Source organism: Podarcis filfolensis (assembly GCF_964270895.1).
Source record: "Podarcis filfolensis genome assembly, chromosome: 7".
Classification (NCBI taxonomy): domain Eukaryota; kingdom Metazoa; phylum Chordata; class Lepidosauria; order Squamata; family Lacertidae; genus Podarcis; species Podarcis filfolensis.
In genome coordinates, this window is record NC_139603.1 from 87,961,623 (window position 1) to 87,973,753 (window position 12,131).

Here is a 12,131-nt window from a genome sequence, read left to right on the forward strand (position 1 = left end):
TGTCTAAAAATATGCAGCAGAAAAGGAAAAGTATGGAACCCATGGAGAGGTGGAGGGAAACCTAATGATTCAAGAGAATCTTGTGTATTTGTTTTATTTGTGATTTTGAACGTAAACATTAATGGGGAAAACCAAATAAAAAATTAAAAATAACAAAAAAAAAATGGAAGTTAGCATGATATAGTAAACAGGGCACAAAAGTTTAAAGCTTTAGTCTCCAATCCCTGCTATTATTTATTTTCCCTAAGCCCAACAGGTCCAAGACAGGCGTCTTTTTAAATCCAAAGTCAGCACTCTCCTTGGGCTTAATAAACCTATTAAGTGATTTCCTCCCCCCCCCTTTGCTACATGCGCACAAAGCACTTTTTAAAGAAGTGCTGCTCTTTCTAAGTGCGTATATATTTTTCTTGGCGAGCATTGTGGCATCCCTTGTATGTCCCTCTCCCTGAGCTTGCTCCCGAAATCTCTTATCACAACTTTACCTCAGATGAGGAACGCCGTGGCTGTTACCCTCTGTCACACAGTCCATGGCACTCTCCAGGCCTCTGGAAAAAGAGAAAAACCCAAGGTTGCCCCCGTTAAGACACGGCGCTAGGTGTGTTTCAGTAGCATTACACCAGGGGTCAGCAAACGTTTTAGCAGGGGGCCGGTCCACTGTCCCTCAGACCTTGTGGAGGGCCAGACTATATTTTGAAGAAGAAAAAAGAACGAATTCCTATGCTCCACAAATAACCCAGAGATGCATTTTAAATAAAAGGACACGCGCTGATTCCTGGACCATCCGCGGGCCGGATTTAGAAGGCAATTGGGCCAGATCCGGCCCCTGGGCCTTAGTTTGCCTACCCATGCATTACACAATCTACAGTTCAACAGAAGAAAGGTTTCGAGACAACACACTAATAATAATAATAATAATAATAATAATAATAATAATAATAATAAATGTTATTTATACCCCGCCCTTCCGCAGCCAGAACCAGGCTCAGGGCGGCTAACACCAGTAAAATTACAATAAAAACATAATGGGGGGGACCAATTTAAAATACAGGTTAAAACGCAATTCAAAATGCAGCCTTATTTTAAAAGTAGCCCATAGATCAAAACCATAAGGGGAGGGAAACATAAGGGTCAGACTGAGTCCAAACCAAAGGCCAGGCAGAACAGCTCTGTCTTGCAGGCCCCGCGGAAAGATGTCAACCCTCCAAAAGATTTCATACCAGGCCAGGGGGGCAGCCTTGGCCAACCTGGTACCCTCCAGAGGTTTCGGACTACAACTGTGGGAGTTGTAGTATGAGAGGCCTGGAGATTGCCAGGCTGGCCAAGGTAGCCCTAGGGCAATTTTGCCACCAGCAAGTCTGGCCCTCGGGATGAGGGAGCGCCAGCCAGGGTGCCCAGGTGCCCACATCCCCTTTAGCGATACTTGCCACCGGGGAAGCACAAAGCGGGACTGACTCCATTTTCTAACAAAGAGCTCTCGCTGGCGGAGTCAGAGCCGGAGTGATGGTGGGAGAAAGGAGAGCACAGTGGTTGCCTAGCAACCGCAGCATCCCTGCCCTTTGGTCCAAGCCGACTTCCAGTCCGCTTCGTTCTGTCCATCCCTCCGTGGAATGGCTGACGCAGGGGCCTTGCGGTCACTTGGAAGGGACACCTCTGGACCCAGGAAGCAGACCTGTGGGTCAGCCCACAGTTCCCACCCCCCATCCACCTTTCCAGGCGAAATTCCACACATTTTAAACACATTTCCAGCAGCATCTTGCTGCATCGCTCTGTCGGTTTGAGCGGATGATGTCAATATAGATTGCAGCTATAACAAAGGCGGCATTTTTCCATCTCCGCCAAGCTAAGCAGTTGGCTCCTTACCTCTCTCGCCCTGACCTAGCCACTGTGATCCACGCGATGGTCACCTCCAGACTGGATTATTGTATCTCGCTCCACGTGGGGCTGCCCTTGAGACTGACCCAGAAACTCCAGCGGGTGCAGAATGCCGCAGCGAGACTCCTTACGGGGTCCTCGCTGCGAGATCACGTTCACCCGGTGATATACCAGCTGCACTGGCTCCCGGTGGAGTACAGGGTCAGGTTCAAGGTGCTGGTTTTAACCTTTAAAGCCCTATACGGCCTAGGACCCTGATACCTACGGAACCGCCTCTCCCTCCCACGGAGGACCTTAGGGTCTTCAAACAAAAACATCTTGGAGGTCCTGGGCCACAGGGAGGTTAGGCTGGCCTCAACCAGAGCCAGGGCTTTTCCGGCTGTGGCCCCGACTTGGTGGAACGCTCTGTCACAAGACACTAGGGCCCTGCGGGACTTGACATCTTTCCGCAGGGCCTGCAAGACAGAGCTGTTCCGCCTGGCCTTTGGCCAAGGCACAGTCTGACCCCCTCCTTCAGTAATCCTCATAGAACTCTAGCCCAATGGTTGACATTAATTTGACTCTGAATTGATTTTAGAATGAATTGATTTTAGAATGCATTTCAATTAATAGATTGTGATTTTATGTAAACTGTGTTACTTTTACTGTTGTTAGCCGCTCTGAGCCCGGCTTCGGCTGGGGAGGGCGGGATATAAATAAAAATTATTATTATTATTATTATTATTATTATTATTATTATTATTATTATAGTGGGTTCCCAGCGGTCAAGAAAGTGGTTTTTGCACCTTCTGTAGACGGAAATTCGGGGCAGATGGGGCTCGGCAACCTGAGAAGGTGGCCCATCTAGGAGAAGGAAAACTCTGACCCCAAACCTCTGCTGCCTTGCAGGATATTTTTGGGACAAGGAAAGGCTCAGGAGTAAACCTGACACAGGTCTGAAGTGGAGTCCCTAAGGCAGTTGGACAGCAGCTTTTGCACCTCTTTCCAGCAACTCCTGCAGCCAAGCTGGTGCCAAACACCTTGCTCTGCTTTCCTTTGGACCAAGAGGGGGTCTGGGCAGCCCAGGACCATAGCTGTCAACCGTCCCTTATTTGGCGGGAAACTCCCTTATCCCAGCGCCGTGTCCCGCTGCTGTCCCTTACTGATGATGTCCCTTAAATTTCCCGGGTTTCAAAGGAAGCAGCTCCTCTCCCTCCCTCCCTGCCGGCCAGGGAGGAGGGAGGCTCCAACTGTGTTGCTTGGCTGCGTTGCTCACCCAATAAGGAGTCTAAGAACGACTGGAGGGTGGAGCTTGCATGCCTTGTGCTGATCAAATCAGCCGCGTTGCCTGGGGACTCGCCTTTGCTCAGCGCTTCCCAGCGGAGAGGTGACGGTGGTTTTCCTTGCTGCATCCCCTTTGCCGGGTTGCTGCGCTGTGGGAACCACCGCTTGAGGCTTCGTTTGGCTGCTGGCTGGGCTTTCTGCCTTTGGCTCAGAGGGGCTCAGAAGTCGAACCTACCTGTGCCCAGAAAATCCCTTATTTTGGCTGCTGACCCCTTATTTTCGAGGCTGCTGGTCCCTTATTTTCAAATCTGTAAGTTGACAGCTATGCCCAGGACCTCCATCCACACTGGCCAGGATTGTGCCCCAGGGAGGTGCTGCTAACACAGTGGTTTGATTTCACCCCTGGAGGCGCACTCCATTGTCTCTTGGGACAGACAGATGCCCAAAACAAGCACCTTGCTCAGGGGTAGGCAAACTAAGGCCCGCGGGCCGGATCCGGCACAATCACCTTCTAAGTCCGGCCCGTGGACGGTCCGGGAATCAGTGTGTTTTTATAGAAGTAGAATGTGTCCTTTTATTTAAAATGCATCTCTGTACCAACTATCGAAGAATGGCAGATGAAGATGATGGATTATATGGAACTTGCCGAACTGACCGGGAGACTCCGAGACCAGAGAGAAGAGACGGTGGAAGAAGATTGGAAGAAGTTTAAGGAATATTTGAAAAAAAATATGTTAACATTTAAATCTTAGAATAGCTTTGGAAGTGGATATAGGCTGTAGGGTTAGAAGTAGAAGATAGTGTATTTTAAAATAGTATTATTTGTAAGTGATAAAATGTGAAGATTTCTATGGTGTGATTAAAAAAAATGGTGAGAAATTATGATATATGTAAAGATGAGGTAAAATGAAAATCAGATAGGGGGGGCTTGGGGAAGCCCACCTAACAATGTTTAGAAAAAATAAGGATAAGACAAGAATTTGTACTGTTTGTTTTTCTGTTTGTGTTGTTTATTTGGGTTATAAAATGAATAAAATTTTTTTGGGGGAAATGCATCTCTGGGTTATTTGTGAGGCATAGGAATTCGTTCATTTCCCCCCCCCCTCAAAAAAAATATAGTCTGGCCCCCCACATGGTCTGAGGGACAGTGAACCGGTCCCCAGCTGAAAAAGGTTGCTGACTCCTGACCTTCCTGCTCCCTTAAATGCTGCTTGTAATCTGGGCCGATATAATATATATATATATATATATATATATATATATATATATATATATATACAGAGAGAGAGAGAGAGTGCATTATTATTATTGTTATTATTATTATTATTATTATTGCAGCCGAACTCGTTGGTGCTCGAAGCAGGCTGCTAGTTTTGCCAGCACATTGAAGACACACAGAATGAGTCCACCTTGCTGAGGCTCTTTAAAAATGGGTCATTAAATAAAGGCTGGAAACCAGAAAAGAGGCTTTCAAAACTGATGGAACCATTTAATTAAAAACTGAAGTTGGATTAATCTGCAATAAATCCCAGGCCTTGGTCTGCTGTCCCCAGCACCCCCACCGCTGCCCCATAACCTCACAGCTGTATCACAAGCGGAATTAAATGCATTCGGCTTCCTGCCCTATAAATAGCATTATTGAGAACAGAAGTCCTGCACAAAGCACCGAGGAAGGTAATAATAGAATTCAAAACAGAAACAATTAATTGCACTCCCTCCCCCCCCCAAAAAAAATCCAATTAAAACTATGTAGTTTAATTAATTCAGCAAGAACTGATGGGCTTGATCCAGTGATAGCAGCTTTCCCACCCTGTGGAACACGCTCCCAGCAGATGTCAAGGAAATAAACAACTATCCGACTTTTAGAAGACATCTCAAGGCAGCCCTGTTTAGGGAAGTTTTTTGTTATGTACTGAGTTGAATAGGATCCAAACTGCAGCAGTCTGATTGGTCCTAGAACAATAGGATCCAAAAGGCAGCAGTCTGATTGGTCCTAGAACAATAGGATTCAGAAGCAGCAGTCTGATTGGTCCTAGAACAATGCAGCAGTATGATTGGTTGGCAGGAACCACCCAATCATGCTCCAGATAGAAGTGAATCCACAACCTGATTGGCTTACAGTAGAATTCCGGAATTAGCCAATCATGTGCAGCCCATTGTGTAAATAATGTATATAAAGCAGATACTTTGAGGGGACATTCATTCATTCCTCCTCACCACTATGAGCTGAATAAAGAGCATGAAATCACTTTGTGACTCTGAGTATATTTCATTTTTAATGTTTGATGTTTTATTCTGTTTTTAATGTTCTGCTGAAAGCCGCCCAGAGTGGCTGAGGAAACCCAGCCCGATGGGCGGGGCAGAAATATTGTTGTTGTTGTTGTTATGTACTGAAGTTCTCACCCTGGGCCAGCAGGGGGATACTGTAGATAGTTATGCAAATGAAGGATCGAAAGTGACGTTCAGTGATTGGATAGTTTTAGAAAGTTGTTACAGTAACAAGGTACTGGAGCTCTATATAAGCAGGCTGGCTGAGCCCTTCAGTTCAGTTCTGGCATCTGAATAAAGAAGAGCTGTTTGAAGAATCGCTGAGTCATCTGATATGTTCGCCCACAACTTAACAATTATTACCACCATCATCAAAGCCTGATTGTCATTTATACCTCCAGCGACACCTTGCAGGTAATTACGTAGTGTGTAAACGCCCCAGAACAAACAGAAAATGCCTACTCACTTCGATGAGCTGTCTTCCTCTTCCCAGGGTGTTTTGGATGGGGTAAAGTTAGCCTTGTCCTGAAATAAAACATTATTATTATTATTATTATTTAGATTCACCCTTCATCTGAAGAGTCTGATCCCAGGGTTTTTCACAACAGAAAAATACATAATACATAATAAAGCAAAAACAAACCAATAACTTGCATCCTACACATTTAAAATCACAGAATATAAATCAGCTGAACGCCTGGTTTTCACCAATGAAGGTGAAGGGGAGAGGGTTCCACGGACAGGGAGCCACCACAAAAAAGACCCATTCTTGTTCTGCCATCCTCTGAACCTCTCATGGAAGACGACCATTACACAAAGAACGCGCAAAGTTTTGGGGAAAAGATGTCTGACATAGCAAAGCAAAGCAAACTTTAGCAACAGCCTCACAGAAGGATTGAAGTGACCTGGGTCCTCAGCTTTCAGCCATTCGTCCATTCGTCCATTTTAAAATCAAGTTTCTAGCCCTTTTGATTAGAGATATGTAAGGCAGCCCAGCACCCAGAGGTTCACTGAGAAGTGAACTTGCTCCCAAACATGGGTGAATTTGCAAACCTTACAAGAGATACCCAACATTAGCTGGCAGTATAATTGCACTTCTCTGCTAACATTCAGCTATTTTCCCAACATCACATCTCATCTTGGCTAACATACCTGATGACATTTTGGCTTCTCTGTCTTCACACTGTTCCCTCCAATTTCCGCTTCCTGGTTTGAGATATCATTCTTCTCCAGCCTGCTTCTTAGCAAAACAAGAGAAGATAACAACGGGATGGATGGAAAAATGACGTTTTGGTATCAAGCCCAGGCCTTGATAACAAAAATGATCTAGGGGTCTTAGTTTGGACTACTGCAATGCGCTCTATGTGGGGTTACCTTTGAAGGTGACCCAGAAACTACAACTAAGCCAGAATGCGGCAGCTAAACTGGTGACTGGGAGCGGCCACCAAGACCACATAACACCAGACTTGAAAGACCTACACTGGCTCCCAGTACGTTTCCGAGCACAATTCAAAGGGTTGGTGCTGACCTTTAAAGCCCTAAACAGCCTTGGCCCAGTAGACCTGAAGGAGCGTCTCCACCCCCATTATCTAACCTGGACCCTGAGGTCCAGCTCCAAGGGCCTTCTGGCGGTTCCCTCGCTGCGAGAAGCCAAGTTACAGGGAACCAGGCAGAGGGCCTTCTCGGTAGTGGCACCCGCCCTGTGGAACACCCTCCCACCACGCTGTGGTATGAATGCTACATTCTTACCTGGAAATAGTATTTTCCTGCAATGGCTTCTTCTTCAAGAGGAGTTTCTTGCTTGGCTTTTCCAAGACACAAGACTACAAGAGACCAGTGCAAATAATGTCTCAGGGCATGGGCAGATCTACCTGCAAACAGGGGTCAGTGCATTGCCCCCAGTTGCTGGGTGAGCTCAGATTTCATCTGCCTCTGTCCCTCAAACAAGGTGTTCAATGTTGTGATCTGCTTCAGCCCTCCCAACAACACTGCAATGAGGTTGTCGGCTTTCGTTTTTGAGAACGTCTCAGGATCGTCCGGCAAGACAGTTGCTTAGTGCATGTGATAACCAACCTATCACATGACAGAAGTACTGTTCTTGGGGGACAGGGGGACGGCTGGTGTGGAGGACTCCCTGGTCCTGAATGGGGCAACTGTACCCCTGAAGGACCGGGTGCGTAGCCTGGGAGTCATTTTAGACTCACAACTGTCCATGGAGGCACAGGTCAAATCTCTGTCCAGGGCAGCTGTTTACCAGCTCCATCTGGTATGCAGGATGAGACCCTACCTGCCCGCAGACTGTCTTGCCAGAGTGGTGCATGCTCTGGTTATCTCCTGCTTGGACTACTGCAATGCGCTCTAAGTGGGGCTACCTTTGAAGGTGACTCAGAAACTGCAACTAATCCAGAATGCGGCAGCTAGACTGATGACTGGGGGCAGCCGCCGAGACCATATAACACTGGTCTTGAAAGACCTACACTGGCTCCCAGTACATTTCCGAGCACAATTCAAAGTGTTGGTGCTGACCTTGAAAGCCCTAAACGGCCTCGGTCCTGTATACCCGAAGGAGCGTCTCCACTCCCATCATCCAGCCCAGACACTGAGATCCAGCGCTGAGGGCCTCCTGGTGGTTCCCTCGCTGCGAGAAGTGAGGTTACAGGGAACCAGGCAAAGGGCCTTCTCAGTGGTGGCGCCTGCCCTGTGGAACGCCCTCCCAGCAGATGTCAAGGCAATGAACAACTATTCTACTTTTAAAAGACAACTGAAGGCGGCCCTGTTTAGGGAAGTTTTTAATGCTGTATTGTTTTTAATATTCAGTTGGAAGCCACCCAGAGTGGCTGGGCAAACCCAGCCAGATAGGCAGGGTATAAATAAATTATTATTATTATTATTATTATTATTATTATTATTAACCTGTTGCCTTCCAGATGTTGTGGACTCCAAAGGCTCATTCACACTTTCTTCCGCCCTGAAATGTTCCATGCATTCAAGGAACGGGTCCAAAAGGCTTTCCTTTTGCTCCACTGCTTTCTCCGGGAAAACCTGCTGTTCACCACTGAACTGGGACGAACGTCAATCAGGTTTTCTGCTGAGCTAGCCACCTATGCTTTATCTGATGAATATTCAAATTAAACTCGGCAAACGCTGCTTTTTACAGATGTTTTACTTTAAACCGCTTTTCTAAGCCACTAGTTCTACTTCTTGTGATTACGCTACAACTTTCTGAGTTCATCACATTCGCAACACTCATTCCAGGCTACAGATCTGATATAGCAAACTCCAAAAGTTGGCTCAGAATTGCAAACAGGTGCAAATGGGAATTCAAGCAGGTGTGAAACAAACCCCAAACTCATTTCACACTGCAAAATTGAATAATTGACAAAATTCTCATTAGAACCGAAACATTTATCCATCCACACAAGAGAAATGCAGTCATCTAACTCGGTCTTTGCTAACCTGGTGCCCTGTGGACTACAATTCCCATGGGCACAGCACAGCCATAAGATTCTGGGGCAGATGGGAGTTGTAGTCCAAAGTGTCTCAGTATCCACCCACCTGTTCATCATGCTGAATATCTTGCTGCCCATTGGCGCAAGCTTCTCCCCTTTGTTTCTTCAGCCTTTTGGATACCTCTGATATGAGATTCTGCTTCTTATTCCTTGGGGGGGGGGGAGTACACAAAATATGATTAAGTAGAAAAGGCCGGTCAATAGAACACAAGACTCTTAAATCTCAGGGTTGTGGGTTCGAATCCCACGTTGGGTAAAAATATTCCTGCATTGCAGGGGCTGGACTAGATGTGCTGAATTTTTAAATAAAAATTATTATTATTATTATTATTATTATTATCATCATCATCATCGCTAGCAGAGAGCATCACCTGTAGCTGCTGCCTTCCAGCGCCTCCTTTAGCAAAGCATCCTTAGCATTCTCCATTGTCCGCACAGCCGGCTGTTCCCAATCGGTCATTTTGCAAACTTACATCTGCAAGAAAGAAAGAAGGGGGGGGGAGGCATGAGATAGAACGAGCCGTCCCTGCTCTCCACCCCACTGCCCTGAAAATGCTCTACTCATTTAATTGAAATATACATTCTTTAAAAAACCAGAAGCGTTTTTACTTGGTATTATAGGCCAAGACATTAATAGGCAAGATGTCAAACTGTTTTTATATGCAACAACAGCGGCAAGAGTATCGTTATTCCAGAAATGGAAGCAAGAAGAGATTCCGACGAAAGAAGAATGGAAGACGAAATTAATGCACTACGCAGAATTGGACAAAATGACAGGAAGGATCAGTGGCGTAGCGTGGGGGGTGCAGGGGGGCCGGCCGCACCGGGCGCAACATCTGGGGGTTAGGGTTAGGGGGCGCAAATCCACGGGTTAGGAGGCGCAAATCCACGGGTTAGGGGGCGCAAATTACTTGCCTTGCCCCGGGTGCTGACAACCCACGCTACGCCACTGGGAAGGATTCTAAACCTGCGGGACCAGAGATTTACAGAAGATTGGAATAAGTAGATGAATTACTTGAAGAGCAACTATAATCAACAAATTACACTAGTAGGACTATGAAGAGTTTTGTAAGGAGAAATATACTTAGTATTGCAAAGTAGAAAAAGATAGAGGTATTGGTTATGAGTTCGAAATGTAATAGGGAAAATAAGAAATGTATACTAAGAGATTAGATTGGAAATTTTTCAGACAGGACTGATGGAAGTCAAAAAAATGGAATAAGATGTAAACGTATGTTTAATTACTGTTGAAAATGGTATGTTAAAAAACTAATAAAATTATATATATATATATATATATATATATATATATATATATATTGCTCTACTCATATGATCTGATCACACACTAACAGTGGCTTCGCCCATCATGTCTTGGGAAGATACTTACATTCTGAAGGCCCTCAACTTGAGAAATTCCAACCTTTCAGATGTTATTGGCTCTACCATTGCCCAGTCTCAAATGGGATTGGGGGAGAGCCCTGTGACATCGGCAGCTGGCTAAACCAATCGCTTTTGCTCTCCCTGCTAAGCCACTATGACATAAGACAGCCTGTGATTACACCATTAAGCTATTGTTCCTAGACCTTTGCTTCTTCTTCTTCTAATGCCCCTTTCCCCACACCCCAGAAGAAGAAGAAATCAGAATTATACCCAAAGCTCTAGGGAGCAGCACTTTCCCCTCCTCCTCCTCCCTGCACCCCTCCCCAATCTTCCCCAGAGGTTCCCCCACTTTCCAGAGCTGAGGGTGCAGTAGCTGAAAGGGAAAGAAGTTCCTCTGCAAAAGCGCAAACCGCTTGCACCAGCAGAAGAGGAACAATGCATATGGCCCCGAATAAATAACCCTAAACTCTGTTGCTATGACCAGGTCTAAGGCCAGCATGATTTAAATAGTTCCTTGTGTATTTAAACCATTTCTGTGCTTGTCTGGTCGCCTGTGGCGCAGAAGGATCGCCACCAGGTGATCAGGCACCAAAGAATTATGGACATTGGTTCTTTCAGGGCAACAAATTGTCAACAGTGCATGGATCGTAGGAAGCACTGTTTAAAGAAACAACAACATGGCCTTCCAATTCTTCTGGGTGGTTGCGCAAATAATGCTTATAATTGCTTAAAATAATTGCTTATAATATACTGTAGGAATAGCAGAAAATGGCTTCTGGATATCCAATGGTCTGACTCCGTATGAGGCAACTTCCGATGTCCTTACATTGCAGCTCTTGTTGGTATGTCAATACAAACAATCTCTCTCTCTGCACACACAAGGAGGAAGAAGAGGTCACTTCTGCATTCAATGGCTCAGGAGTGATGCTGTCATCAGTCGGACATGCAAGCCAGCTCCAGGGGATGGTGGTTGTGGGTTGGCCTGTATCACTTCTGTCCCAGAGGTGAGGAAGCTGTGGGCCTCCGGATCTCGTTGGGCTCCAACTCCCACCAACCCCAACCCCCATGATCAATGGTCAAGTTGTGGGAATGTTCAGGGATGCAGGAGAGGATATATTGTTTGATTATAGCCTTTCCAACTTGTGTTAACAAGTTCACAATTTAGCAGAGTAACATTCCCCCTTTTTAAACTCGCAGTGGATGCATTTGCTCAGGCTCGCTAAAGCCTCTATGATAACTGTTCTAGTATTTCCCCCTTTATTCCCTCATAAAAGATAAGACACGACACAGTCTTCTATAAAGGTATAAAAAGGTTTACTCACACATCATTCTGTTCACAATAGGATCCCAGAAGGCAGTCTTAGCTTAGAAATGTAACATATACCTGGAAACTATCTCATAAGAAGAAAGTCCCTTTGTCCTCTCTTGGCTGGAGCCAAGAGAGCATCTTTGGCTAAGCAGATGTTGTTTCTTCGATGCATGTAGTCAAAGAGAGAGAGATGGCTGCCCTGCCCTCTGCTTTTGTCGTTACCTGCACAGGTGAGGCCACGCCCACCTCTAGTCACATGCAGAGGAAGTCTGTCCCAGCCCAGAAGGAAACAGGAAGTATACCTGCTGGCTGGACAAACATTCCTCCCCATGTGTAAATATGTTCAATCTAGGAATGTTGTACTTGACTGCTCCTGTGTTTCACATCCCACACAAGTACAGTAGGGTCTGTAGGGCCACAGCTCCTCTGTCCCTGCCCTGTCCCATGAGCTGATTTCTCAACACTTGAGGTAAAGGTAAAGGACCCTGGACGGCTAAGTCCAGTCAAAGGTGACTATGGTGTTGCTG

The 12,131-nt window shown here is 46.0% G+C and overlaps 1 protein-coding gene across 4 annotated transcripts in view; it reads right to left on the minus strand.

Moving 5' to 3' along the window:
* TOP1MT (DNA topoisomerase I mitochondrial) overlaps positions 1-10,386 on the minus strand; it is a 38,108-nt gene extending 27,722 nt beyond the window's left edge. Inside the window, exons 1-7 of one of the 4 annotated variants that reach the window (XM_083621945.1) lie at positions 10,303-10,386; positions 9,284-9,387; positions 8,959-9,061; positions 7,153-7,226; positions 6,556-6,637; positions 5,870-5,928; positions 483-545 (exon numbers count right to left, since the gene is read on the minus strand). In XM_083621945.1, coding sequence (XP_083478071.1) covers positions 483-545; positions 5,870-5,928; positions 6,556-6,637; positions 7,153-7,226; positions 8,959-9,061; positions 9,284-9,372 — 470 coding nt within the window. In that variant the 5' untranslated portion in view covers positions 9,373-9,387; positions 10,303-10,386. Of the gene's footprint in view, positions 1-482; positions 546-2,133; positions 2,205-5,798; positions 5,823-5,869; positions 5,929-6,555; positions 6,641-7,152; positions 7,227-8,958; positions 9,062-9,283; positions 9,388-10,302 lie in introns of those variants that run through there. The other 3 variants (XM_083621947.1, XM_083621948.1, XM_083621946.1) reach the window with 3 other exon arrangements.
* Positions 10,387-12,131: the final 1,745 nt, after the last annotated feature.